Here is a 27607-nt window from a genome sequence, read left to right on the forward strand (position 1 = left end):
AACCTCGCTGTTCTGATCTGGGATTGTGCAAGACTATTGGCTGCTAAATGCAAATTTACAGCCTGTAGAAAAACATGATCACTCAACACCTGCCTTTGAAAGTGTCAAGAAACAAGAAGGAAGATCATGTCATTAGAATGACACCAGACCATTCAACCCAAGTTGGAAGTGTTGGTATTGATTGATTCATAAGAAAGTCGACAATGGCATTCGATCGTGCCCGATTTGAACATCAATCAGTAAAAGCTGTTCTTGCTGGTTTGAATATACCTCTTAAAAACAAAATATATCTACAATTTCCCTTTGCAAAAGTTCACTACTGCTGCAAATTAGTGACTACAAGAATATGCGGATAAAAGACAATTGGCGATAACTATAGAAAAAATATAAACCAATGTTGATCTCAAACATATCTCCATATCTCCAACAAAGAGTAGACGTAGTGAACAGATGAGCAATAGCCATATTGATTGTAAAAAAAATATCGGTTTCAAATTTCTATATTCTAACTTTACGAGGTGTTACAGCTGGATCCAGACTTGCCTTCAAATCTTGATGACTTTCCCTTTCATGCGCTCCACCAACGCTTAAAACAACTTCTCCAACAACATCATGCCCAGATCTGCTCCAGAAGCAAACCTCAACCATCAAACTCATCCAAAAAACAAAAAAAAATATGGCGTTTGATCTCACCAATTCCAGTATAAATCCGAAACTCCCGTGTTCATGTTTTGTGTCGTTTTCTTCATCGAAACATAAACAACCCGTAACCCAACATTTAAGACCTCAAAAACAAAATGCAAGATGTCCGGCGCATCTGTTAGCCGGGACCTGTATGTAGGGTTAGAAATTCAAGAAAAATTCCTATACCACCAAAGCCCAACAAACTGTTGGGTAGGAGGAATACCAAAAAAAATCACATTTATTTACATTACACACACACCCGTGCTGTTTGTGGGTAAATCTTCTCTTCCCAACCTGATGTAAGAAACGGATGCCGACTAGCCGTCGAGGCGTATTGAATCTTGCTTTTTTTTCTATTGACTATTTCAAATCAATATTATAGCGTGCTTCATCAATATCAAATGAGTTGAACCAACTCCCCGCGACCCAGTAGGGTCCTTTGAACAACAATAATGAAAACAAAATGGCTACAAATAGCGAACTTACCCGTGCGAATGGGAGGCTCTCTGTGGTTGGTATTGCACCAACACCTCCACCAATTCCTTCTCCCCAAACGCTAACGTCTTGCGGATGCTGTTGATTGAGAGGACATTCGCCACCGAGACGACGCCTGAGACTGAATTTTGATAGACAGATCAATCTGGAAAACAAAAAAAACAGAGGAAAAGAAAAATAACACAAACGGGAAATAGCAAGAAAGGACATTTCGTAATGAAAACATATCACAGTGTCGCCATCAGCTGAAGGTTGGACCTCTGGTTGCTTCGGGAAGCGTGATTAACACTACTCACCCTGGTGTCTGATGGCGTCCAGCTTCCGGTTTTTTTTTTGGGACGTTTCGGAATCTCACTTTCTTGTTTGTTTCTCTCTTCTTTTTTCGTTTAACTGCTTGTTTTTTCTCTCTCTTTCTCTTTCTCTCTGTTTCCGTTTGCTATGCACTTTTTCCGTGCGTTTTGTAAATTCGGTTTTCGGTTTCAGTTGATTGAAGTTGAGGTTGAGTCGCGGCTTTACAGTCACGGCACACATACAAACACATCCATCCAACACTGTATTTTGTGCCCCCTCCTTCCCCTCTCCCGACCCCCTTTGGCCCCCTTAAGCCCCAAACCACACCCTTATGCCCGCATCTCGCACACCGACAGCACAGTCTTAAGCTTTGTTTTGCCCACCGCCCGGACCGGTACTGGTGCACCGGTTTCTTCACCGTGACCGTGCAGGACAGGATCAGGTGCAACCGTTGCACGTGCCGCTGCAGTTGCTGTGGTACCGCTCAGCGATGGATGACGACGTTCGGCAGCTGGTGGTGGTGGCGGTCGCACCGTTGCTCTGTTGCACATGATGGAGGCGCGGGCAGGCGCAACCATCGACGGAACACACTAGCACACGCGGCCGTACACATTGGGCGGAAGGGCCGCCACGGTGGACATGACACACGCAACACTAGAACGCACCGTAGAAGGGGTAGAATTTTGCACTTAGTGGTAAACTGCACAACACACACACACATACACGTTCAGCAACAATCTTGTCCCGTGCCAAGTGTTTCGAGCGAACTGGAAACTGCAATGTTTATATTTCGCGCATTCTGTATAGAAAAAGATAATAGAAGATAAAAATTATTGTTTTGCTTCTTTTACACATAAGAAGGAATAAAATCGTAAGTAAATTCAATTACATAATTCTTTTGTGAAGATGTAATAATCGAAATAAGAGGTTGTTTTTTTCCCTGTGTTAACCCCCCCACACTAACACACCAGAAAGCTCATTTACATTTTGACATTTGCCATACACGGTATATGAAATTGGAATAATATGAGGAAAGCAAAAAACAAACTCGCTTTTCCTCCCCATAAAAGTGGACAAAAAATCGAAAAGAAATTCCGTCGCCTTGCCCACAAGGACAACAAGCCATTGGAGAGATTTGACGTTTCTCATGTCTGCAACACAACAAACACACAAAAAGAAATATCCTGCCACTTATACATGGGGAGCCATAAACAGGAAAAAAAGGACGACGAGAGAGATCCCCCAAACAATACGCACACACACACACAGCAACAACGCTTACTCACACATGCTACCCGGAATTTCAACAAGGACGAAACACTTGCCAAAAAAGGGAAAAAGAAAGAGAGAATGAAAGAGAAGGCATGAACAAGAAGGGCAACGAATTGCGAATAGGTTTTGCTGTTGATTTTGTTGGGGCTAGAGGTCAGAGAATCCTTCGTGGCGTGCGTGTGTATTTGTGATTGTGGTTGTGTTCCCCATTGCAAAAAAAAATGGAGATTTACACCAATAATTCTAGCGACTGCAAAAGGTAAAATCCACCCAATTGTATCGATTTCATACTTTGTTTGGGGATGGGATGTTCGACGAACTTGGACTTGGAAAGAAAACAACAAACTTTTTACCATGCTCAAATGGACACACGCACACACACACACACACACACGCAAGTCTTTTACAAAAAGGTTCGAAGAACTCATCCACTCTCAAAATGGTGGAATCAGCGCCAGACAGAACAAAAGCAATGGTGTAACACAAACAAATGTTACAAACAGTTCTTCACCGCCCGTATAGGATTGGGCGAGCACTGACACAGGGAGGAGCACAACCCCTTTTACTAGTGGTTTTCCAACACCCCCAACCGCCCCCTTTTGTGTGGCATTCGCACGTGTGGCTCCAAGAAGAATCGAAGCAACTGTCAAAGTGGCCGTGGAATGGATGGGAAGAAGCGGAAGAAAGTGATGGTCGGCGGGTGCAGATATTAGGCGCCAGGATTATTTACAACGAAGCAAATGTTGATCAAGGAACAGGTCTCGTATTTTGGAGCTCGTATGAATCCACTTACACAGGTTTGGGGGAACCGTTTTTTTTTGTTTTGAATCTAATTCGATAAGGATTAAGCCAATCTATTGTAAACATAATGTTGGAACTGGTCCGGATGAAAATGTGAGGAAGTGTAGTCGATCAGATTTTCCGTCCTGGTAACTACACCGGTAAGACCAATGTCTAAAGGTGAGTAGCAATGCGAGAGTTAATCGAGCGACTAATGGCAGGCTAATGAACCAAACTGTAATACGATGAACCTGCGGCGAGCACAACTCTTGCTTCAACAAGCCGTTTGTCTTACGTCAAACCACAGATAGAAGATCAGATCAGTACGTGAATCACACGTATCAACGTTGCCCGGGTCTATCCCCCGAATGTTTTTTTTCCACTACCCCATACAATCGCTAAACTCACGCGCAATCACTATCAACAACGGGCGACACAGCGAAGCAACACATAAAAACAGATTAAATCTGAAACATCCCCCCCTCAAAAGAGGCTTTAGCTTACACTCAACATCACAACGCAAAGTGTCTCTACCCTACGCGTCCCCAAAAAGCAAACCACGACCATAAGCGAATGGAATAAACAAAATCATCTTCGCAACAAGCCGTAAAACCGTAAAACCTAAACATCGTCTTACGCAAAACAGAAACAAAAACACTGACCAAAGGAAACGCACCGTTGCGTGGACCGTTCTTCTTCCTTAGGACCTTCTTAGGGCCTTCTTAGGGCACACCACTTCATTAGACGGAATCTTCCGCCTTCTCATAGGATATAGACGCACGTGCTTTCCGATCCTTTTTAGAGTGTGTGTGTATGTGTACTTATTTTTCTTTTTATTGCCGTGGGTGGCGTTCGGTTGGGTTGTGTGAGGCGTTGCCAAGTCACTGACTTGTATTGTTGTGATGTTTTGTCCGACGATGAGAAAGATGGCGATTTAGAACGCAGGAATGGAATGAATGCTGTGCTTCTGGATCACATCCGGTTCTGCCGGTTGACAGACGAGTGGGTAAATTCGGCATGGCCACACATACACACACAGACACGCGGACTCCGAAGAAGTACAATGGTTTCGTTTTATGTTTAGCGATAACGCTGGTCGCTGGTAATGATAGAAAGAATAAGAAGAATTGCAGATTCTGTTGCAAATTGCCAAACCGTTCCAGTCTGTTGTTCTGGAAGCGCCAGAAAGGATCCTGCACACACACATACGAGGAAAGTTGATGTAGAAAGACTGCTTAGTGACGGTCACGGAAAGATGTTCTTGGGCTTTGCTTACTTCACTGTTCCGATCGGCACGCTTTAACGCGAGGAGCTAACGGCTCCATCTTAGTAAAATGGCTGCAGCAACAAAATGGTTTGTGTTGGGTGCGAAGGCACACAACACAAGCTAGGATGCTGTAGCCCCAACGTTGTGAACAACCGCAAGGAATCGACCACACCTCGCCACACACTCCGTCCACTTCGCTTCACAAAATCTTAACACACAAGATGCACGACTCTTCTCGCTCCCTGCCACACCGTTAGGGGTCCTGGTTTTTTTTTTGTTTTAACCGCGTTTTGCCCGTAAGGTATCTCCCGCGGTCCTAGTACCGACGAACGTTTTGTCAAACTCCGGACGACACCCCCGGTACGAAACTACACATCACGCCACGAAACGATGACGGGCACTTACCAGTCGAATCCGGTGCTGCTGCTGCTGCTGCTACTGTCTGCTTGCTGCCTGTATGGTAGCGCACTAGCGTGTATACAATTTCCGAGATGAAGGAAAAAATCCTCCTGATGTGCGTGCGCATGTACACAAACTGTAGTGTTTCAAACAAACAAAAAAAAAACACAGTCGGCGTTCAAACGCCTGGAGCGAACGGGACGCCACACCGCCATCAACTATTGTGCTCTCGTTTTTTCGCTTTGCCGCTAGGCGCCTTACCCTTTCCTCCCGTACACGATAGTGCAGAAACACGAACGGAAACCGAACTTTCTTCGTGCTATCTCTTTTCCGTTCGGATGCTAGCGGCTTCCCTTACTATCTGCTTTACTGGAAGGCACGACGCCACCGAAAGACAGAGATGGGCGATTATGTATCTGTAGCTGTCATTTGACAAACACGCGCCTGTGTTTACGTGCGCTTGAGTTGAGGGGTTCATTTCTTACGCACCCCTAAATACAGGAAGTGAAAGCTTCCACGAAAGCACCCTTTAAATGTAAGCTTTTAAAAAGCTTACCCACAAAAGTTTTGATTTAAAATTATCTTATATCGGTTAAATTAGAATTAAAACGTTAAAAAGTGATAATTGAAAATAAACATCAATTCGTTTTAACATATAAAAATAATTATTCAGATTCAAATCATCACTCCATATTAGCTAGTTCAGGCAACGTATTACAATTTAAAATCAGTTGCAACACATAATCAGCTAAACAAGCTAAAACATATTTCATTTTATCGTATTAATTCCATCAAAAATTGAGCTAGTAAATGTTTTTAAACGAAATAAGAGGAAATACATCATACAATAGAATAAAGAGCATGTGTTTAATCTTAGTCGCGCTGATAAGGTTATGTCTACAAATAATTCACCATATCGAGCACATGGAAATGGTTTGATAAAAAAGCAGCGGTTAAAACACTCAACCACCATTAAAAGCATTATGAGAAATTAAAATATTAATATAATCGCTGAAATTGACGATTGACCGGCTTTTGCCGCACCGATAAGCGTACCCAAATCGGCTTTCTGTTTGATACAGATAAGAGCATTCCATTTAGTAAATTGAATAAAGTTTACCACGAAACAAGCGGTACAGAAAACATAACTACCTTCACCCCCCAACAAAAAACTACTATTTCTCTTCACCTATGTAAACACTAAACAAATTACTTAAAACAACCTTGCTCTCATCCCTTCGTTTTTGCTCTCCACACCCTCATTCGTAACAATTGTTTTTTTCCTGCTTCTTCTTCGAGATAATACAGTGAAGAAAACCGTTCGCACCTCTCAAAACACCTCTTTTCGGCCACCCTTCCCCACAAACAAACACACACACACACAGACAACATCGTGGCGAGCAAACAAGCAGTTTGATGATGTAATTGTTTGCACTACGCGAAAGCCCGAAGCCCGAAAATGTTGCGCATGCGATCCGACTGCACGTGCCCAACACGCACGCACGCACCAGCTGGAATCAAGAGCCAGAGTGGTCAGTTGCTTTGTTGTTGGGGAGGGTGTGCGTGTGTGAGTGAAGTTTTGCAGGCAAGCGAAACAATTCACCCCTAATCGTAACGGGGGTGTTTTGCTCCCCCCCAACAACGAATATTGTAATAAACACCGACAACGAATAGCGAATCCGTTTGTTTCAAGGCCCGTTTTGCGTTCGCCTATTTACTTTGATACCGTCTGCTTTACCGTGTGGAGAGAGCGTGCGCGCTTCTTTTCGTGGATTTTTGTGCGTACGTATGTGTGTGTGTGTACAGGTGCACACGAGCGATGGGAGCATTGTTCCATCCAAAAAGGAAACCGGGAATGAGTAAATGCCCGTGGCTCAATCCGCGAGATCAAGTGAAATTGTTTATTAGCGCTCGTCTCGTAGTGAAAATGTTCGCCGTACTGTGTGTGTGTCTCCGGTGAGGTTTTAGTGGCTAGTTTTCCGTGCATACCCGTCCCTGTGGTGCATTCAATCAACCGTCGCTACGAACAACAATTCCTCCCTCCCAGGGCACCCATCCCATTCAACTGACTGCAAGCCCTAAGCCGATGGGAAACAATTGCTTAGTGCACGCATACCACCACAGTACAGCTAGTGTCCGTGTTCTGGCTTGACAATCAAAAACCATTCGCGACCACTGCTGTAGGTTCCATTTTTTTCAAACAAACGATGGCTACTTTTAAGACGCGAATGACATAGTGATGTAAAAATTTGATTTCCATTGCCAAAATCTTACGGTGAACGGGGACGGGGGGCTCAATGTGAGTGACGCGAATCAATTCGTAGTTTTTTTTTTAAATCGCACCAATCGAAATTATCAAGTAATATACACTCACCCTTAACACACACAGTCGACACGCTCTTAGTAAGTCGAGAACGATAGCGAGCGCCAGGCTGTGGGTACGCTTGTGTCCGTTTATTGCGGAAAGCGATTGTGATTTACTTCGTCAGTCTGCTACATCAGTCAACCATCGGTTAGAAGCCCCGGTTCCGGTTGATCGTACACCTTGAAGAGTAGATAAGACAAAAACAAACGGTTAAAATAAAAATTCCGGCTGTCCGTTCGCTGGATGCTTCATACGGCGGGAAAGCAAATCGTTCCGATCGATAGTCAGCCCGGGTATAGCGTCGCCAGTAACGACACTACACTGCAATCAAACGGTTTTGCGGGAATCGAAGGCTTTAGTGCGATCCTCCTGTCCGGTGATATCTCTATTGAGCACCCAACATGACGTCGTTGGACAGCGATAGTAATGTTCCGGTGGATCCTAGAGTGCAGGTAATCCATTTCTTTAAACGCGCACACACAGACACGTACAGTTGAATGCATTTTGCAAGCATCGATTACGGATTAAGGGGTACTTCCGAAGGCAACTGTGAAGGACAGTAGCAAGCAACATTATCCTATTCTAACCTTTGCACTATTGCAATTTTCTTCCCCTCTCTATCGTGTCCAATGGCGATGCATATTCCATTCTATTTGTATTGCAACTTTTTGGGTCTTCCTTCTTGTTGTTGGATGTTGGATTTCCTAAAAAAAATAATGTGCAAAAAAATTAAATTACAGATTGAGCTGGAAAAATTAAACGAAGCAACCGACAACATCAACAAATATGAAGTCGATCTGGACGTAAGTGACCTGCTATGCTGCCCCACAATAATTCCCTTTTTCCACAGTCAACTACACACGTGCATTTTTGTTTTGTTTTTTTTTCCCACCACCGGTAGGAAGCGAAAAATGAGTTCCGTGAGCTGCTGAGGGAAAGTGCGGAAAAGATAAAGGCGGTCGCTAAAAAGGTTGGCAATTCGATCGATGCAGCGAAACCATACTATGAGGCACGGCTTTACGCCTCACAGGTAAGGGATGCTCGATGTGAAGATTAGTCGGGAAACGATGTTGCAAATAACTAATGTACCGAACCCATCCCGCTGCCCATCCCAGCTAGCGAAGGAAACGCAACAGTGTGCGCTTAACTTCGACAAAGCGAAATCCGTGCATGCCGCGGCCAAGGAGATGGTATACCTAGCGGAACAGGGGCTGGGCGAAAAGTCGACGCTCGATACGGCGTGCCAGGAGATGCTGACGCACGCGACGACACGCGTTAACGAAAGCCAGAACGAATGTACGGAAATGCGGAACGTGTTGAAAATCAGCGAACTCAAACTGGAGGTAGCTAACAACCGGGTTTGCAAGCTGCACTCCCAGCTCAAGGGTGCCATACGGGCGTCAAGGTATAACAGGTCGCAGCAGTATCCGTCCGTAATCTCGCCCATTTGGTTGCAAAATTTTCTGTTGCTTTTTTGTGTTAATTACCTTTTTCTATTCTTTTTCCTTTCCGTGTTTTTGTGTTTCCAATTTTGCTGTTTTTGTTTTGTTTTGGTGCCATTTTCTTTGGTTAGCTAGTTTCGATATCCGGCGCAATCTTTTGTTGATGAACATTATTGCCTACCAGCATGAGTTGCTTTTCCTGTAAGTATTTTAGTTATTGGTAGAAAAGAAAAGCACAAAATAGAACCTTATCTCCAGATGGGTAATGATAATCGCGCAAACTAACCCAGATGCATCTTTTCCCAATTACACCATACCTCTGTAGACCGTACTATGAGCTGCGGGCCAACTATAATGCACTGCTGCTGGAACAGAAGCAGAAGGTGGTGGAGCTCGAAACGAAGGTAGCCGAATCGAAGCTACGATACAACGAGGCCTTGTCGAACCTAGAACGCATCTCGGAGGAGATCCACCGGCAGCGTAAGGCACGTGCCAACAGTCTGGACGAGGATGGTGGCGGTTCCGGATCGTCCTCATCGTCCGCCGTAACCGGGCGTGGCGGTAAGATGCTTGCAACGATGCATCTGCCGTTCAGCAACTCACCGTCGGCGGCCCGTATCGACAGCAACGACGAATATCTGGAGTTTCCGGCGAAACTGTCGATCAAGGCGAGCCCGATCAAGCAAAAGTATCTGGACAAGCTGGACTGTCCGCATCTGCTGAAGGACTTTGCGCGCAAAACGAGCCCGAGCGGTGAGAGCGACTCGGACAACTATCAGTTCTCGCCGAATCCAACGATCGACGACATTACGAACATGTCGTCGGAAGACATTGAACAGTGGACGGAGATACGGTTGTCAAACTCGAACAGTAGCAGCTCGGGGTACTCGCAGCACAATTCGCTAGTGCTGGAGGATGCACCGACGCCGCAGGACGAAACGACCGATTCGTCGTCCGAGGACAGCCCGAAAGCGAAGACGCGCATTATCAAGATGGAAACGTATCAGCCGGAAGGTGGGACACGGCGTACGGACGGTATCGCTGGTTGGATCGCTAAAACGGGGAGTGTCGTCGGTTCGGCAGCGTCCGGTTCGAACGCGGGCAACAACAATAGCACCAACGCGACCACCGCCAGCACCGGACGGCGCCAGAGCCTGGACATCATCATCGATACCGGCGACCGGGTGAAGGATGTGTTTGCGCAAGGTATCCAGCGCATCGGCAAAACGCTCGAGCGGCGCAACAGCGAATCGGAGGTCGCCCGGGACGAATCGGCTGGTAGTGATTTTTTTCTCTTCCAGCGCTCGGACCCTGCAAAGGATGGTCTGTCGGATGAGCAGGTGGAGAACCTTCTTCTAGATCAAGACTGCTCCGACATCTTTCAGAACGTGGTAAACATATCAAAATGAGGTCGGCCCGCATCCGTCCACGCCGTTGCGATGGTGCGGACGGACGGGCCCAGCCAACCAGAGTGAGATGATGTGTAGATACATCTATTATCGTATACATGGAAATGGATCCAGCCGGTGAGGCCGGCACCGTCGTGAAGTAATGCGCCACACTGGCCAATCTGTTTGGTAACGGAGATAAAATTAGTAACGAAGCAATTATTCAACAAGAACACAGCATACTAACGCGCGCAAGCGAAACCATCGTGTATTGTGTTAAACGATGTTGTTGATTTATCATAGATTCTAACGCCCCCCAGCAATAAATAAACCAATAGAGCGTGGTGCAAAGCCGCAATGCAGTAGAACAAACGATTATAGCGATTTTACTTCATTTTTTCCACACAAAAAACTATCACATTCATGGCCGTTGAGTTGGGCCACAGCTGAGTAAAGTAAACAAACATGTTTGACATTTCATATCAGCGTGCGCGTCTCCATCACGCACAGTGCAAAGAAAAAAACATTACACCCAGGTGGCAGCTTAAAGCTTCCACCTTAATGCAAGTTAGCATTATTTACTCACGTAAATAACGTATTATATGCTTGATGACGGTACAATGTCAACAGTAGTTATATACTGACAATTATTCCTTTCTCTCCTGGAAAAAATAAGCGAACCAAAAGCATTCAACAGCTGTTCAAGTTGAGAGCTTTTGTGATGTGAATTGCATAACTTAAGGGGAAACTTTTAGCCGTACTAGCATGGTACATAACAGCATTCATTTTACATAATACCCTAGTCTTAAGCTTGTTTACAGCTTGTTTATCATTCTTAATAAGCTTTCGCTAACTAGAAAACCTATAAGTACAAGACATTTTTATGCATTTTTTGTTGTTGTTGATGCCTCCTTACACAGTAAATTTTCTTATCGTGTATGTTTCTGCGCGTGTGTGGAAAATATGAATATAGAAATGCCAAACTGACGTGCGCACTTTATATAAGATTGTATGTATACAGAGACACTGGCTCTGCCGTGAGTCACCGTGAGAAAAAATCGTAAGAAAATGTCACGAACAGTGTGAAAACAAACAAACACAGGTGGTGCTGCATTCTCCTGGGCTGGCTTGTTGATTTCTGCTGTTGTTCCTGTCTGCCTGTGAGCCGTTTGTGATGGATTGCAGCCCAGTGGATACGCTCATTTTGAAAACTATCGTACACACGGGCACGAAGGTGGTTCCGTTTCGTGATGGCACGAGGGTAAGCGGATTCGTATCGCTGGATCGGTAGCACTGTGGAAACGTTCCTATTTCTTTTTCTCTGTTGTAGGTAAAATTCCACTACCAAACGAGAAAATGTGACGAATCGCGAACGCTTATTGACGACAGTCGAACGCAGCAGAAACCAATGGAGCTGGTGTTGGGCAAAAAGTTCAAGCTCGAGGTGTGGGAATCGATCGTACAGCAGATGGCCCTGCACGAGGTGGCACGGTTTCGATGCGATAAATCACTGGTAATGCAGTACCCGTTCGTGTCGAAAACGATCCGCGACTCGCAGAAACCGCGGGAGGAGCGGAAACACTGTTGCGGCATGACGGTACAGAACGAAGGGATCGGGTACAAGGATCTGGACGAACTGTTCACCAACCCACAAGACCTGGAGTTCACCATCGAAATACTGTCGATCGAAAGCCCGGAAGAGTACGAGAAAGAATCGTGGCAGCTAAGTGACAACGAGAAGCGGTCGCTGGTGGAAAAGCTGCGCGAACAGGGCAATGCAGCATACAAAGCGAACAACCTTACCGCAGCCCTGGAGGCATACTCGTACGCCACGGGCATCATCGAACAGTTGATGCTGAAGTAAGTAACTCACCTGCACCCGTACACCCGAACCCGATCGTACATTGATCAATCTTCTGCTTCTGCTTTCAAAAAGGGAAAAACCACACGAACCGGAATGGAATGAGCTGGCTCAGATGAAGGTTCCACTGCTGTTGAACTACTCCCAGTGCAAGCTGTTCGAGAAGGACTACTATGCGGTGATCGAGCATTGTACCGAGGTGCTGAAGTACGATCAGAATTGCGTAAAGGCGTGGTTTAGGCGTGGCAGGGCCCATGCCGGTGCATGGAACTTTGATCGTGCGAAATCCGACTATGAACGTGCTGCCGAGCTGGACTCTAATCTGCAGCCTTCCGTACGTAAGGAGCTGGCCAAGTTGCAGGAACAACAGCGCCTAAGGGATATAGAGGATAAGTTGAAGTATCAGAAGCTTTTTTAGAACTTTTTTTTAGTACAGTAAGGCAAAAGTATATAGTGCAAAGGTTTTTGGAATAGTCTGCACTGGTTGTAGGCCTTATGGGTTTGTTCATTTTTAAAGGTAGGAGGTTATTGTGACCCACTTCTACCTTTTTTTTCTCGCCGGTCGAGTTGTTTTTTTTTTTAGAAAGTTTTGTTTCTTTTTCGGGTTTTTGTTTTTGAACCGTTTCTGTTTTGTGTCTGTGTTTTGTATTCAATGTTTCTATCTCTATATTAACCTGGACGGTCTTAAATTAGCCGATTGTGGTCTGAGTGCTAACACTTTTTGTGGCATCAGACAGCGAAGAGATGAAAGTGATCATGCCGCATTTCATACTGCATCTAGATAAGAGCAGTCAATCAACAACCATACAACATAGCCGAAAAAAGAGAGCTAGTCTTCGCTATGCTATCAGTGTATTAGCATCGAGCGTGATCAATTTATCTAGTTTAGCTCTTCAGCTATATTTTGGAGGTTTTTTGTTTTGTCTTGTCAAATGATTCGCTATTTATGACTTGAATTACCTATTACTGACTAGTCAGTCTAGGGAAAATGGTCCTTTTTTGGGAGATTGAATGATATAAATATATTTATTTATACACATCCATTTTCATTCATTTAGATACTTATTTTTCCCAGAATTCCCAGACAAGCGAGCATATTTTTCAAGAACTCTTCAGCCGGTAACAAATGAATAGGCGTGTACAATTCAAAAGCAGTTAATTGAACACTTGAAATCATGTAAAGAAAATCGTGGAATGCGTATATTGGTGTTGGTTGTATAAAAAAAAAGGTTGCTTATTTATGACAGGATAGCCTGTTTATCTATATCTTATAGTTTCCTTCACTGTGTACACTGTTGCGTAATGGAACCACACTAGTGCACAATCATCGTTCTCAATTGATTCCTTCACTCTTGTCCAAAGATGATTCATGAGAACATATTTTGAGTATTAGATAGATAATTGTGCCATTCGGATCAGTCGTCCCTAGGGCCTTTTGTGCAAAAAAAGCTCATCAATTGGGAACACAATCTCATAGATTTGGGCATGAATTGTTCCTAAAAAATCAGGAAATATTCATATAAATAGTGGAATTATGATATCACAGTACCAACAGTAATTATTTTCCGATACACCTCCGAAATATAGCATTCATCCGAAAGAATCTTCGCAGGAGCAAAGATGAGTATACTTCCCTACGGCGATATCGCAACACTGCTGTTAGTATGAACCCGCACACGTTGAGATGTTGCTGATAACGAAATTCGGTGTGGAATGTGTTTTAAGGAGACCCGCAACTATGACCGTAAAACATGACGGCTAGACCGGCAGGAACCTGTTCAGCACGTGTGAACCGAATGTCAATGGCGAGAACGCACGTCCCATCGTACGGCTATCCATCTCGGAATCTTGATCACCAGTTCACAAAACGTACACAGCGACGGTACAATCCTCCGCCCGAATCTTTTCGATAAGCACGAACTGTTACACGGCGAAGCTAAGAACAGCAAAACCTCACCAAGAGCTTATCGTCGTGTCACCACGATCGTGCCACTTCGTCACCAAGTTTGAAGATGTTTGCCGCGCGAAAACAATCCCGACAGAGGGGTGAACGATAAGGTGGATGTGGCGTCGCCGTTGTTGTCGTCGGTCAGCAGCGGGAGATTGCCACCGATGCCCCCCGGAACCTGAGTTCTCGCCGAACATGACCATCAGTTCCGGTGTATCCGGCGCCTCGTACGCACTCCTCCCCATCTCTGTGTGTGTGTGTACGTAACGAGGTGAAAAAGGCAGGTTGATAAGATAAGTAGATAAGGTGGGTAAAGCCGTCGGATTCGTCCCACGGATTCCCATCAAACATAGCTCGTATCAGGCGGGGTAGGCTTTCGGATCGGTGAATAACATTGGACAGACACAAGGTGTGGTGCGGGCTCTACACACGATGTTGAGATAGTCGTTAGCGCAGCAAACAACACACCGACAGAGACGTCCCGTTTCCATCCCGTTTTGTGTCGGCTGAGAAAACGCAATCGTGCTAGTGATTCAGTGCGTGTGGTTAGTTTGCCAGCAAAAACCTAGAATATCCCGGTGCACTCGCATCCGTTTTCCGTCCGACGTCGACGGGAACGGATGACTACGCACAAACAGCACCAGACGTCTGGGTTGGTGGCAGGGCAACAATTATGCAACACATCCGGTTGCCGGGTCGACGACGCACGACGCACACACACGCAGTAGGCGGACGCTCCGGGGAACATTTTTCCGGTCTGCCACAATGGAGGCATTCATCAATGAGATGGTGGAACCGCGCGTCTTCGATCTGATCATGCTGATACTGCCGAAATGGAGGCTGCTGATGTACATCTATCTAATGCATGTAAGGCTAAACCCATCGAAACCCAGGTGTGTGCGGCTTCCTACACACCCGTGTTGTCCTACATCTTTATCTTCGGCTTTCTATCCACTAGATAGTAATCTTTACGCCGGTGTACGTGTACGGTGCGCTGGTGAGCAATGAGCCAGAGCTGGACCTGATCTGTCCACCGGTCATGCTGATTGGCTTCAGCCTGCTGCATCGGGCCGCGTTTCGCTTTAGCAACGTACGGAACACTCGCACGCTTCTGCTCGGTATCGTCACCCTCAGCGTCGGAATCTCAGCGAGCGGTTTGGTCGCCATGCTGTGTAGTACGCCACACTACCTGCTGATGGTACTGCTGTACAGTGTCGTTGGAGGTAAGTGAACGCATTTGAGTACATTCCGACTTCCAAAATCGACTTCAATACTACTGCTCTTACTTAGGGTTCGGCTACCAGCTGGTGTTTTCGCGCCTGTGGAAAATATTGGGGAAGATTTTTAACGCCCGTAAGGAGATGTTTGTGATCAAGTTTTTGCACTCGTGCGGGCAGGCCACTAGTCTGCTGGTGTTGCTTGCCTGCTTTCAAGTGCCGTGGGAAGGATACATCTACGGTGTGCTGCTCATACTGCTGACAGGCGTTGTGCTACATCTCGTACCATTGACAATACTGATTGCGGGCGAAAAAGGTCGTCTGCGCAGTGACCTCGATGTGCTGGTACAGCTCACCGAGAAAGGGAACGAATCCTACTATGCGCACGTTGCGACCAGAGCTGCGCAAGAGCCGAAGTCGGAGCATCTCACAACCCCACCAGCAGTTCCTGGTACCGTATCGGACACAATGGCTCCAACGCTCACGTGGAAGAATCCAGCCAATTTCAGCACAATTTCCCATCACACCGAGGGCCTTGAGAATGAGGTAGGCGAGACAAACGCACACCTATCGCTGCCGCTAGATTATGCGTATCGGGAGTGTGAGGAGTCACTTCTGAACCGACAGGAAGGCAAATGCTACAATCAGGACGGTGTGGAAATTCTCGAGATGATACTGGAGGAGGATGAAACCGGTGCGGATGCGTACGATCCAACAGACGCACCAACGAGGGACAGTGCGACAGACAGTGACAGTGACTCGGTAGCAACCGACACCGGTACCGCCGGTAAATGGCGTTGGTTGAACCAGCTGTGTGCGATGATGGTCCGTGCGTCCCGTGCGCTAGATCTCAACTTGCGGCCCAGCATTAATTTACGGCTCGCCACATCGACGCGCAGTGCGATCGGTGATTGGCGGTGTTGCAGTTGCGCCCTACTCAAAGCAACCGACACCAGTATCTTTGTGCTGTTTCTGTGCATACTGCCGCGGCTGAACGTGCACTACTACCAGCAGCCGACCCGGGCCCGTCACATGACCCTGCTGGCGGTGGTCGTTATATCGTCGGCCTGGGCCGGTGCTTCCTTTCTGTTGCTGTGCTGCGAGCTACGGTTCCGGAAGCTGCACGAACGGCTGCTCGTGTTCGGGCTGTTCTTCCAGGCGTTCGGCTACTTCTGCGTGTACACCATTCGGTCGAACTTTTGGACGTTTGCCGGTTGCATGCTGATCGGTGTCGGACACTCGATCGCTTGCGCTTATCAGGAGACCGTCATCAAACAGCAACTCGGTCAGCATCGTTGGACCACCGCCAAAGCCGGTATCGGACTGCTCGCTGGACTGGCCGTGCTCGTCCTTGGCACCATCGCTAACGTGTTCTACGTGTACGGACCCATCGATCAACTGCTGCTAACGCTGCTGCTCATCTACAGTGCCGCCGGTGCATTCTGGATAGTCTGTAGCTGTCGGATTTTGTTCATCTAGCCGACAGCCGCTATCGTATAACCACCACCACAATCAAACCGATCCTAACACACACAAACACACAGATTCCACTTCCAAACATGTGTCTTTCGGCACTTGTTTGTTGTTGCTATCAAAGCGTCCCCGAACGTAGAGCTAAAACGAAAGGATAATTTAAATATTGCGTTATATAAAAAAACAGATAACAAAACTATACACTTGTTCCATTACAATAAGTTAACTCATCGCGTGTTTTTCGTCTCGTTTGTTTAGCGTTTTGTTATACCGCGGTACAGTGTGTGTCGCTTTTATTTTCACCAAAAAAAAAATTTGTCTTCCTTTTTCGTCTACCCTTCTGTAAACATTCTTGAAGGACTACCGAACTGCGCAAGCGATCGTATCGCTGATTCGAATCCATTCAACACAACAGTGTACCACCCCTTTTTGTTTCCATTTGTTTCGCATCCATCTCCTTCCTGCACGATCACACACGCGCTACCTACACACGCTGCTATTCAGCTGCAACAGCTACAGGTGCAACCGCGTAGTATGGAAGCCTCCGGCGCTTCCCGTCTTTTGTTTTACAGTTCTGTTTTAAATAATATCGCCTACACCCGGTTCGATTTACTCCTTTGCGATTAGTTCCGGCGCCAAAAAAAACCCTTCCCTTCATGTTACGGTTTTTCTTCTACGTTCCTGTTCAGTACACCGCTGATTAGTAGCTGCGTGTTGCATACCTATTCTTCTTTGTTTTTTGTTTCTTAATTCATTCCTGCGCAAAAAAGAGAGTTAAGTTTATAAATAAGACGATATAATTTTTTTCCCCTCTGCTCTGATTACACACATCCACGAAACGGGAGAGGATGGGATAGGAATGGCAGAGAAGTTTGCCATTCATATGGGTGTGTGTGTGTGTATATATTTATATATTTTAAAGAGTAAGTATTAAGGATTTTTTATCAGTATGCAGGTTATCTGGTGCAGTATCATGCTCGCACTTGCATTATGCTCTTCTTACTACTCGCTGCTGCTGCTGCTGCTGCTACTACCGCTTTGCTTTATGTATAGTATTAATATTATCTTTAACTACTATCGTACGTTTTCTACTACTACTAAACTCCCTCCCCCTCCCTGCCTTTCACAAATCGTTACATACTCCTGGCCCTTATTGGTTATGCTGCGCCTTTCGTGCACTTTGAGTCCACAAATTTTGCTGCAGTTTTGCTGCATGCAAAAAGGGTGCGCTTAATTAGTAAGGTAGTATGTGTGTGATACTTTACGCATTCCATTCACCACCGCTCGCGGTTAAGCTTTCTCCTTTTCCGTTCTCTTTTTTTGTTGTTCCCTTGCGGACCCCTGTTCGTAAGCGGTCGGTAAATGGGTGTACCTATTGGGGGTTCTATTGTTCCTTGCCCTAAAATAGGGGATACTCTTGTGTTTCCTGCACAAACTTGTGCGCACACGTTTGTCCCACATGTTTTTCGTTTTTGTTGTTGCTAATCCCCAATTACTACGTTGTGTGGTAAGCCTCAAACTTTACGTTAAGATTCATAGGGAATCTTTCAGATTTTTGTTTTATTTTCCTTCCTCCCGTGGTGGGGGGGGGTGGGAACGACAGCTGAGAGAGAGATGGAAGAGCGGTGTGGCGGTAAGAGGCGTTTGCGAGACGGTGATGTGGGAGATGGTGAAGGGATTTTCCTAGCATAAGTTAGCATAAATATCTGGATGGGCCTCCCAGCCGAATGTCGAGAGCCCCGGGGGAAGGGCCTGCAGGCGCGACACACGCGACAAACACTTGCACACATGGACACACACACACACGCGCGCGCGCGCGTACGCGATGAGGTGCAAAAGGTTGGAAGCCAGCATACACAGTAAGCAATGTAGAGACGAATGAAGCAATATCGGCACTCGGTATTGTCTCTATTATGCAAAACAATAACAACATACATTTAAGCAAAGTGTGCTTTACACTAAGCAACAATTACTTCAGCAACCAGCAACAAACACACACACACGCGCGTACACATTCGTAAATCATCCTTTCTCGCACACACTTTCACACACGCAACTTGCGCTGCAAAACCAAACGCGAACACAATTCGTCTATCACAATGATATATGCTAATTACCGCAGTCTGGTGCTAGCTGAGAGAAGACGAGAAGCTTGCGATTCAAGGGAAAGGGGATAGTGGAGGGAAGGGGGGCGGGGAAAAAATTAAACTGAATCAGACGGGTGGTAACATCATCCCGGGACTGTGGTAATGTAATACTGTGGAGATATAAGGCGGCACTATCAACGGCTAATTCCTTTTTCGTAACAGATTAAAATTCTGCCCTATAAAACCGCTCTTGGTCCGTGTATGTATGTATATCTGTTGGATTGAAAAAAAAAACATTTTCGTATAGGAAACAATTGTTCAAACTTTCAGTCCCGAGATGATTGACCGGTAATATTTTTTTTTTTTCAAAACAAATTTGTTTCCACAATTTTAACATAGTTCGGTTAACAAAACGATGCCTTTTTAAAATTTTACACTTTCATTTTTTTTGCAAATTGGATCAGAGACAAGGGGATGTTGCTATAAAAATTTGATGCACAATGCATTTCTAATGCCTATTCTAAGGTCGAGACTGTCTCGTACCTACGATGCTGCACTTGTTGTTACCCGAAAACGGAAACAATAAAAAAAGGGTAGCAAAAGAAAAACGCAAACCAAAAGTGGCACTATCACTGCGAAAAATGAGTATAATAAAATAAAACAAAAATCGTATATAAAAAAAAACACGATTAACTTTGCAATTGTTGGGCATTAAGTGCGACGGGCTGCGGTGAAAATTTCCACCCATAACCCGTTTTTCACGATTTAACCAACCTCCCTCCCCTTCACTTGTTCCGTTTTCTCTCCCTGTTCCGTTTTCGCTTTCCCTACGAGTGTGTGTGTGTGAGAGAGAGAGCGAGAAGCGCGCGGTTTAACCATTTGGTTTTAGTGCAGTGTTTTTTTTTTTGTAAACGGTATAGGTGTGACGCGCATCCAAACTCAACTTTCAAAAGCAAACGAACCACACACATCGGTTCAGCTCACTCGGTTTCCCACCCAACACCACCTAACGCAGTTCAGCAGTCGGACTGTGCCGCCGAGTAGTCGAGGTCCTTTTTAACGCTCCGTGCGAGACGGTCCAGCTCGAGGGCCGCATCGGTACGCATGCTAATCTTATCGCTCGCTGACACGGTATCGGCCGTGCCGTTCATTACGTTAGCACGCGGTGACAGCGAGGAGGGTGAGGAGGATGCACTGAGTGGACTGCCGGTACCGGTTACACCGCCGGCAGCAGCCGCCGCCGCAGCCGAACCGGGCGAGACAGACTTCTTGTGCAGCAGGGAGTTGAAGAAGTTTGCCAGCACACCTTCGCCGCTCTGCGTGCCGGGTGTAAGCTTACCATCGACCTGTCCGCGGACACAAAATGCGAATTAGTCAGCGAAGGGCATTTAACGTTTGCGCCCGTACAGTACATCATCAAGCAAACACTCTAACAAATACCTTCTTTGGTGAGCCCTGGGCACCCGCAGCCACTGGAGTCCGTTGAGTGCTCTTGGTACCGTTGCTGGGCTGCGATCGCAGCGGCGATTCTCCCCGCGTCGGCGTCTGACCCTGCTGGAGCAGCTGCTGTTGGCGGGCAAGGAATGCTTGCTCATCCTCCGTTTGAATTTCGCTCTCACGGTTCGAAACAGTCTGCAAAATGAAATCGAACCGTGCAATCAATGAACGTTTACAAGGAAACGCTCGTTCAGTCTTACCTTTCTCGAAGGCGGTTGTGCAATAATATCGTTGTAGTAATCGTCCGGCTTACAGGACTGCATGTTCTCGTACAGTATGCTAATCTTTTTCATGTTATCCCAACCGGCCGGTCTGGTGCAAGGAAACAAACAAAAACGAACGAGTTAGCTAACAGAACAGAAAGAATAAAGCAATGACCCACGAACTTACATTAGCACCGCATCCTTCTCAACGACCAGTGCGGGCGTCCGGAATGGTAAACCGTAGATCCGATGCGTGAGGTATTTGTAGAGTAGATCGCAGTTCTTGTCCTCCTTCACGCTGGTGTAGAAGAGTGACGCACCGTACATCAAACAGAACCGTCGGATCCACTGCTGCATGAAGTCAAAGTGCTCATCCCGATAGTCGAGCTCCTTCTCCAGCGTGGTCATATAGTCGGTCTGTTAGTTTTTGGGAGGGGGGTGTGAATGAAATTTTTGAAACGATTAGTCCCATAAACCCAGCGCGTGAAACATTTGCCGATGCTTACCTTGGTAACAACGACGACCACATCAAGGCCGAGGTTGGTCGTTAGGACGCCTTCCGGTAGGGGTAACGCGTCCAGCTCGTCGTCCACCGAAGGCAATCGGTTGGTGCGCTTGATTGGCGAACCCGGATCAAGATCGTCAACGGTTTCGCAATAGTTCTGCCATTCCGTCGTTAACCGTGCCTGACACTGTTGTTTTTCCTCTGCAAAAAAAAAACACACACACATAAACACGTTGTAAATCACCTGCTGGACTTTCTTTCTTATGTAAAGTCTTCACTTATCATTATGCCAAAACAACAACAAAAATGTGTCTGACCAGATCTCTATCTAACAAGCTCTTTCAAGTGAATCAACAAGTGATTAATCTTGATCACAGTTTTTATCTACCAATCATCTATTAAAGCAGGATGATATACAGTAGAACGTCGATTATCCGGAGTGCTCAGTACCGGACTGATGCCGGTTAATCGATTTTCACGGATAATAATCACTTTAATGTCAATGTATTTGATATATCTAGATAAAGCTTATATAGTATTTATATATTATACTGGACTATACTATGTTCTTGTATGGACCAAACTATGTATGTATGGACCATCTATGTTCAAAACTGATTCTTCTGGATGTGACGCTGTGTTATCCAACAATAAAATAACACTCAAATTATTATCAAATAACAGTTAAAATTTTGTTTCGAACATAAAATAAAAACATTTCAAATATATCGTTTGGTCACAAATAATTTTAACCAACAAAGGTTGGTTAACACGTTCCGTACCAAGCACAAAACGGTATAGTTTCCTGCGGGCCCAAAAATTGCAAATTCTGCTAGATAATGATACGAATGCAATCGTTCCTACTGTGTGTGGGTCCGATCTAGTGTTGGAAAAGTTCTTCAAAAAAAAGGATCGGTTCGGAACTCGATTTTTTTTTAAAGTATCGAATCGTGAACCTGGGTTACAAAAGATCGATTATATATTTTTATTTTTTTCCATATAAGAAAAGTTATGCTCTACACATGAATTACAAAGTTTCTTTTAATTACATTCTCTTATTAGTAATTTGTAATGATGGATTTATTTTAATTTTTATAATAATGGTTTATAAATTAATTGTTCGATTTTGTTTCGGTAGCAATCTGCTACTTTTTTCTGTACAAATATTTTCAGCTTTAAAAAAAAATCCGTTCACATAAATAGCACATAACTTGCTGGAATAAATAAATGGAGAAATATCAATATTGAATGTGCTTCGTAACGCGGAAATAAGTATTCGATTCTTTAATACGACACATAAGCGATGATTTAAAGCAAATTAGAGTGTCGTCGATATTTGAGATACGCGGATTTCTCTGTAACCTGTAAAAATGTCGGATCTTTGAATCTGACTCGAATCGAACCTAAAGTATCGTGAACCTGTTTCACTTCAAAAAAAGAATCGAATCGGATCGACCCAGTAAAATATCGGAACTTTTTTGTCAGGTTCGGATCGAATCGTCCGTCTCTAGTCCGATCCACCTTTGGGTCGTTGGAGAGAAAGAGATAGAGTTATTGTCATCTCGTTCTTTCTAGCCGAAAGGTACCGATGTTCTATTTTTATTCTGACTGTTTTTTTACTCTGAAAAACACCTGACAGAAATGAACTATTTCAAAAAGCTTTGCTTTGTTAAAAACTATTTATTAACTCATGTAAAATTGCAATTTTTCCCTAACGTGCACGTGCATTAGTGTCTTCCACACTTGATTCGGTTTCGCTAAAGCATACCCATCACCCATATTTGGGTGACGCGGGCCCCCAGGAAACATAGCCGTCACCCATATTTGGGTGACGCGGTACGGAACGTGTTAAATCAGTGCAGATGTTCACCAAGGTTGAATAGCTGTCAATTTTCGGCGCACGGTTAATCCGCTTGCCGGATAATCGACGTTCTACTGTACTTTTATAGTACGACAAAATTCAATCGTGATCGAATTTCCGCCAATTTATGGGTTTTCCTACGCCTACTAAGTAAATTAGTGTCTCACCTGGATCAATCTTTAGCCCAGCGATGTGATCGTCGAGTATCTTCATCCAGTGTTGCAGCTGATCCACCCAGCTCCACGGTGTCGTCATCGAAAGTGTCAGTATGACGAGCGTGTGCGGGAAGTTCTGTTCGTTGAGGGCGAACTTGAGCACATTGTTATGTCCCGGATCACCATCCAGAATCCAAACACTCAGGCGTGTAACATCTGCAACAAGGAGTGATGATAGAGAAAATAAAAGGAAACGATTAAGCCCAAGATTAGGTAAAAAAATGAAACTCCGTACGAACCGTCTCGATATTCGTCCCGCACGTCGATGTAGGCGTACTCCAGGCCGGAACCCTTCTTTGGATCCTCGACGCCCTGCAGCTTGGCGATGAGGGTAGTTTTGCCGCTCGCATTATCGCCCAGCACCAGCACCGATTTGTTCGACGGCAGCTTGGTATTACTCTGTGTTTGCACCTCGCTCAGGATGGACGACCTGGGGAAAGATGATAAGAATGGTGCATTAGTGTTTGCGCTTCTGTTAACATACTGGCACATACTGGATTGTGAAGGGTGGTACATTTGTGAAGTACATACAGCGATCATATGTGCACTCACACTGCCTACCATCAACATATGCTAATCGTACGTAAGCAAACATCTCAAAGAAAATAAAAAAGACAAATGTCATCGACAAAACTAACATTGGAACGTATGGATCGGGCAGAAGTGTATGGTTTGAAACCGCATAATGCGAGAAAACATGACGTAAGATTTCTCCTCATCGATGTCTTTTCGGTGTTTGCTTTCCTCCCATCCTACCCTGGTTAGTCATTTGACTTTATCCGAACAGTACAGTACTTTCCCTGCCCGTCTCTACACTGTTACCATGCCGTTCCCACGTGACAGTGACTATTTTTCCAACTTTAATTTGTTTTACCATTTCTATTTTGTACAACAAACTGATAGGCACACGTAAACACACACACACACACGGGCGTATATGGGCAAACATTTAAATCCCATCACTATCTCCTCGGAGTTGGATTAATCGCAATGCCTTGGGTGGAGACCTTCATCGTTGTCGTTTTTTCTTCCTTCAACGGTGAACTCGATTTGATGGTACGGTATAACTTTAATTTAAATGCACCGTGCGTTTTGTCGCGCCCGTTACTTTTGATACATCACGCAAAAGGAAGTGTGTAACAGAAAATTATTAAAACATTTTTTTTCGAACAAGAAACGGCTTTTGTTTTACTAAAAAAATGGCCAAATTGTAGAAAGGTAATCTGTGGTTTGTACCTTTTTCTTATTAAAACATTGTGGCACTACAATCTGAAAGGTTTTTGGTCTGCCATTTTTTGATTTTCCTCTGTTTAATCTACCCTTCGTAGGGAACCATAATTGGCGACTAAACATATTTTTATATCAAGCAGCTGAATAGTTTGTCCTTGTTACATGGGACTGCGAGTCCAGATGAGAAGTGATCGACGACGTTGTTCATGTTTTCGAAGATCCGATCGAAGTCCGTTCCAGCAGAAGCTTTAAGGGATCAGCACAGATTACATCTTAAACTTTCTATTAAGCCTCAAAGAAGTAATGCAAACATTACTTTTGCACATCTTCCTACTATTCTCTTTCGAACTATGGATAGGTTCACCCATTCAGCCAGACATTTGGAATCGTTTCGATCGTTTCCAAAAGGAATTTTCTATCGGTACGTTACCTACAATGCGGAGATCATCTCGAAAGAAAGGAGGAAAAAAATCACCCACCAAAAGAGAATGTAAAATGCTGGTAGAAGTGAAATTGGAGCAACTGTCAAAATCTGTGGTTTTTTGGAACCGCAAATCGAATCCATCCCGCGGGGTGGTGCGTGCTGGGGGTGAGGGATTGGGGGGTGGGGATAGTGTCTATCATATGGCTATGTTGATGACACCTGCTGTCATCTTGGCTGATCGCGAGAGAGGGTTGCTAATTCAACCCCCCAATCGAAGCAAAAAGAAAAAAAGAAAGCGGAGCGTGGGAAAAAGAGAAAGGGTTGATCAGTGTGCAACGCAGCTTAGAAGCCAGACAAACGATCTTTCTCCTAGTACTACTTCTTCTACGAACCAGCTGGCATTTTAATGCCGCACTAAAGTTTTTCCATCAAGACACTGATTACGGTCTGAAAATATTTTCCATCCAGCTACAGGAAGGATACTTACCAGAGGTTTTCCTTTGCTTCGGCATCCTTCTTGCGGGCGGCCGTCGTGGGGGTGGTGAGCCCATGCACCTGTGACTGCGTTAGGATTTCCATCTCTTTGCAACAAAAAAAAACCTTCCTCTTTTTAGGAAAAGTATCCTCGCTCAGTGCAGGTAAGGGGGGTTGATCGCGCGGTGCAGAGTTCCGGTCGCTTCCTAACCTCTCAGCCGGTGTTTTAATACACCACTACCCAAAACACACATACACGAATGTGCGTGCACACACACGCGCGCATGCACCTCACACAGGACACACTCTCTCGGCACACACGAACACACACACGCGCGCGCGCACACACAGTGCAGCGCTGATGGCCGCGGTTGAGGCTTACTGATGGAGATGTTGATAGTTGTTGATGACGATGCACAAAGGGCGCTACAGGGTTTCTTTCTTGCACAGCGGTACCTTTTACCGCCTAGCCTGGCCGCGTACTTGAGCTTAACACCTTACGTGCGCCAGTGTACAGATCCTTTACAGACAGCATCCAGGAAGGAAGAGAAAGAAGGTAGAAAATTAGTAATCTTTGTATCTGAGGTTTGTTTGACTTTTTTTATGAGAAAAGGAAACAAAAGGGAGGGAGGGGAACGAACGTTGGGGTAAGACATTTGGCCTCTTTCTGACGGGGCACATACAAGCACTCTCTTTTCCTTACGCACACAAACACAACACCCATACAAATGGACGGGAAGGGAAAGAAAATCGTGAGTCATCGGTGGAATGCGTCGAATGTCCAAGCTCCAATTTTCGCTTCCCTCAATAACCCTCTCCCACCTCTCCATTTGATCGTAGCATGTACCCCCCCGGTAAGTGACAAAGCAAGTGAAGGAAAACGGAGAGTAACGGGTGTGTCTTCTGTTCAAGGTTTCTTGATTTTCTATTTTCCTTTCCGAGCAAAAGCTGTCACATCCCCCAGCAAACACCTGGACGACCAAGCGGGATGGTGACACACTCACGATTCGACCCGACTACCACGAGTATTGGAAGGGGGGGTGAGGGTGAGATTGTGATAGTATTGGTGGCCGCAACAAGGCAACCCGTGTCACTGGTGCAAGCACCGTTGCGCATCCCGCAATAAAAACGAACCGACGGAAACGGATGTGGTGCACTCCGACAGTCGGCACTTCACTTGATGACGCACATACACACATGTACTAGTACACACACACATACACATGAGGTTTTCACACAGTTTTCATTGTCCTGCACGAGATATTCGGTAAGTTCTCCTCGTCATCTAAGTGCAGCACACATCAACACACAGTCGCATATATACACACACACATCCATACACATGCCACCAATGTGTATGCCGAAGTGTGGAATTTCGGACGCAGCAGACTGATGTCATCGCAAATAGGGGTGCGTGGCGTGGGCGCTTCTCACGCTACAACCATATTTCTCCCCCCCGTGCACTCCTGACCGACTATTTCGAATCCCTTATTTGGCAAGCTGTGCGTAAGGGGATGCTGAAGATAGTGAGGTGGGATGTACGGGGAAGCGCATACTGCTTTCCCAGGACTTCAATCGAGGGTGCTTTCACCTCTGCTACTTACTGCTTGTTTTTGTGTGCGCTGGTGTGGGGTTTCGATTCTGTGAGGATGGTTGCGGCGCTGTTCCGACTACAGGTTCTTGGTCGAATTCGTCGCTAGCCCGTCAGAGTGGCCATTTTACCTGGCTTTGACGTATGTCGTTTTCTTTTTCTACGCGATTAGCTTTTTTTTTTGTTCTCCTCCTTGACAGCTGCCTGTTGACAGTGCATGTTTGTGTCACGTATAAGGTGTGTATAGTGCACCTAGAGGGTTCAATCCTTGTGTTTTCCATTCGGTATTATTTCAGGAAATTGCATTCGGATATTGTTGTCTTTATTGTTTAGTTACAAAAAACTAATTTTAAGCAGAACAGAAATCGTAAATGATCCGTTTCTTGTACAAATCTCCTGTAAAAACGGAACGTCAATATTTTTTACGCGAAAGCTGTAAATACCTTGTGTCTTTTGAATGTTTACTCTTTCTCACATATAGATGGCGCTGCATTATTAATTGCATGCTAGCGGGATGTTGTAATAAATTTACGAAAGAGAAGATTACAACGCATACACAAGTGCACTCAGCATGTTGTCACGTGAGTGGGCCTTTAGATTACGTTGTAATTCGGGCCGCTCATGTGGTACGTTGGCAC

At 45.3% G+C, this 27607-nt stretch overlaps 5 protein-coding genes and 1 long non-coding RNA gene across 16 annotated transcripts in view; 3 read left to right on the top strand and 3 right to left on the bottom strand.

Annotated features, from left to right (window-relative positions):
• The window catches only part of LOC125766985 (Ca(2+)/calmodulin-responsive adenylate cyclase), a 39447-nt gene extending 31768 nt beyond the window's left edge, over positions 1 to 7679 (bottom strand). For 2 of the 7 annotated variants that reach the window (XM_049433213.1, XM_049433158.1), the window contains exons 1-3: positions 5195 to 5394; positions 1476 to 2269; positions 1171 to 1324 (exon numbers count right to left, since the gene is read on the bottom strand). The gene's annotated coding sequence lies outside the window, so the exon portion shown is untranslated. The other 5 variants (XM_049433168.1, XM_049433175.1, XM_049433204.1 and 2 more) reach the window with 5 other exon arrangements.
• A 210-nt stretch (positions 7680 to 7889) lies between these two features.
• LOC125767027 (uncharacterized) lies at positions 7890 to 10755 on the top strand. Of its 4 annotated transcripts, XM_049433264.1 has the most exons (6): positions 7890 to 8005; positions 8294 to 8356; positions 8455 to 8583; positions 8669 to 8958; positions 9131 to 9196; positions 9321 to 10755. In XM_049433264.1, exons 1-6 carry the CDS (start codon positions 7955 to 7957, stop codon positions 10402 to 10404), a joined length of 1683 nt encoding a protein of 560 aa, XP_049289221.1. In that variant the 5' UTR covers positions 7890 to 7954; the 3' UTR covers positions 10405 to 10755. The 4 variants fall into 4 exon arrangements, with proteins under 4 accessions (XP_049289221.1, XP_049289240.1, XP_049289213.1 ...); XM_049433283.1 differs by lacking the exon at positions 9131 to 9196; XM_049433256.1 differs by lacking the exon at positions 7890 to 8005 and having other exon boundaries at positions 8183 to 8356.
• LOC125767075 (uncharacterized) lies at positions 10459 to 11131 on the bottom strand. Its single transcript, XR_007418722.1, has 2 exons — positions 10631 to 11131; positions 10459 to 10565 (listed from the first exon to the last, which is right to left on the bottom strand). It is a non-coding gene; the product is annotated as an uncharacterized LOC125767075 (long non-coding RNA).
• A 287-nt stretch (positions 11132 to 11418) lies between these two features.
• Positions 11419 to 13792, top strand: LOC125767067 (AH receptor-interacting protein). The gene is made up of 3 exons (XM_049433319.1): positions 11419 to 11644; positions 11714 to 12243; positions 12320 to 13792. The coding sequence occupies exons 1-3, from the start codon at positions 11558 to 11560 to the stop codon at positions 12660 to 12662; spliced, it is 960 nt and encodes a 319-aa protein (XP_049289276.1). The 5' UTR covers positions 11419 to 11557; the 3' UTR covers positions 12663 to 13792.
• Positions 13793 to 14366: 574 nt separating this feature from the next.
• On the top strand, positions 14367 to 17083 carry LOC125767019 (uncharacterized). Of its 2 annotated transcripts, none has more exons than XM_049433243.1 (3): positions 14367 to 15085; positions 15151 to 15415; positions 15483 to 17083. In XM_049433243.1, exons 1-3 carry the CDS (start codon positions 15026 to 15028, stop codon positions 16886 to 16888), a joined length of 1731 nt encoding a protein of 576 aa, XP_049289200.1. In that variant the 5' UTR covers positions 14367 to 15025; the 3' UTR covers positions 16889 to 17083. The 2 variants fall into 2 exon arrangements, with proteins under 2 accessions (XP_049289200.1, XP_049289192.1); XM_049433235.1 differs by having other exon boundaries at positions 14367 to 15059.
• Positions 17084 to 18461: 1378 nt separating this feature from the next.
• On the bottom strand, positions 18462 to 27179 carry LOC125767048 (cytoplasmic dynein 1 light intermediate chain 2). Its single transcript, XM_049433295.1, has 9 exons — positions 26983 to 27179; positions 25392 to 25898; positions 23490 to 23680; positions 23203 to 23406; positions 21176 to 21375; positions 20857 to 21086; positions 20667 to 20778; positions 20410 to 20601; positions 18462 to 20315 (listed from the first exon to the last, which is right to left on the bottom strand). The coding sequence occupies exons 2-9, from the start codon at positions 25481 to 25483 to the stop codon at positions 19986 to 19988; spliced, it is 1551 nt and encodes a 516-aa protein (XP_049289252.1). The 5' UTR covers positions 25484 to 25898; positions 26983 to 27179; the 3' UTR covers positions 18462 to 19985.
• Positions 27180 to 27607: the final 428 nt, after the last annotated feature.

This window comes from Anopheles funestus, chromosome X (genome assembly GCF_943734845.2).
Source record: "Anopheles funestus chromosome X, idAnoFuneDA-416_04, whole genome shotgun sequence".
Lineage (NCBI taxonomy): Eukaryota > Metazoa > Arthropoda > Insecta > Diptera > Culicidae > Anopheles > Anopheles funestus.

Bases quoted from the DNA above. Each gene is read 5' to 3' on its own strand.
- LOC125767027 (XM_049433256.1), top strand. From the start codon at position 8,183: ATGGCGATGCATATTCCATTCTATTTGTATTGCAACTTTTTGGGTCTT. The intron at 8,357-8,454 runs GTAAGTGACCTG...CACCACCGGTAG, and splicing joins AATATGAAGTCGATCTGGAC to GAAGCGAAAAATGAGTTCCG. The intron at 9,197-9,320 runs GTAAGTATTTTA...ATACCTCTGTAG, and splicing joins CAGCATGAGTTGCTTTTCCT to ACCGTACTATGAGCTGCGGG.
- LOC125767067 (XM_049433319.1), top strand. From the start codon at position 11,558: ATGGATTGCAGCCCAGTGGATACGCTCATTTTGAAAACTATCGTACAC. The intron at 11,645-11,713 runs GTAAGCGGATTC...TCTCTGTTGTAG, and splicing joins CGTTTCGTGATGGCACGAGG to GTAAAATTCCACTACCAAAC. The intron at 12,244-12,319 runs GTAAGTAACTCA...GCTTTCAAAAAG, and splicing joins ATCGAACAGTTGATGCTGAA to GGAAAAACCACACGAACCGG.
- LOC125767019 (XM_049433235.1), top strand. From the start codon at position 14,958: ATGGAGGCATTCATCAATGAGATGGTGGAACCGCGCGTCTTCGATCTG. The intron at 15,060-15,150 runs GTAAGGCTAAAC...TCTATCCACTAG, and splicing joins TGTACATCTATCTAATGCAT to ATAGTAATCTTTACGCCGGT. The intron at 15,416-15,482 runs GTAAGTGAACGC...GCTCTTACTTAG, and splicing joins GCTGTACAGTGTCGTTGGAG to GGTTCGGCTACCAGCTGGTG.
- LOC125767048 (XM_049433295.1), bottom strand. From the start codon at position 25,483: ATGGAAATCCTAACGCAGTCACAGGTGCATGGGCTCACCACCCCCACG. The intron at 20,779-20,856 runs GTAAGTTCGTGG...TCCTTGCACCAG, and splicing joins GAGAAGGATGCGGTGCTAAT to ACCGGCCGGTTGGGATAACA. The intron at 20,316-20,409 runs GTATTTGTTAGA...GTCCGCGGACAG, and splicing joins CCCAGGGCTCACCAAAGAAG to GTCGATGGTAAGCTTACACC.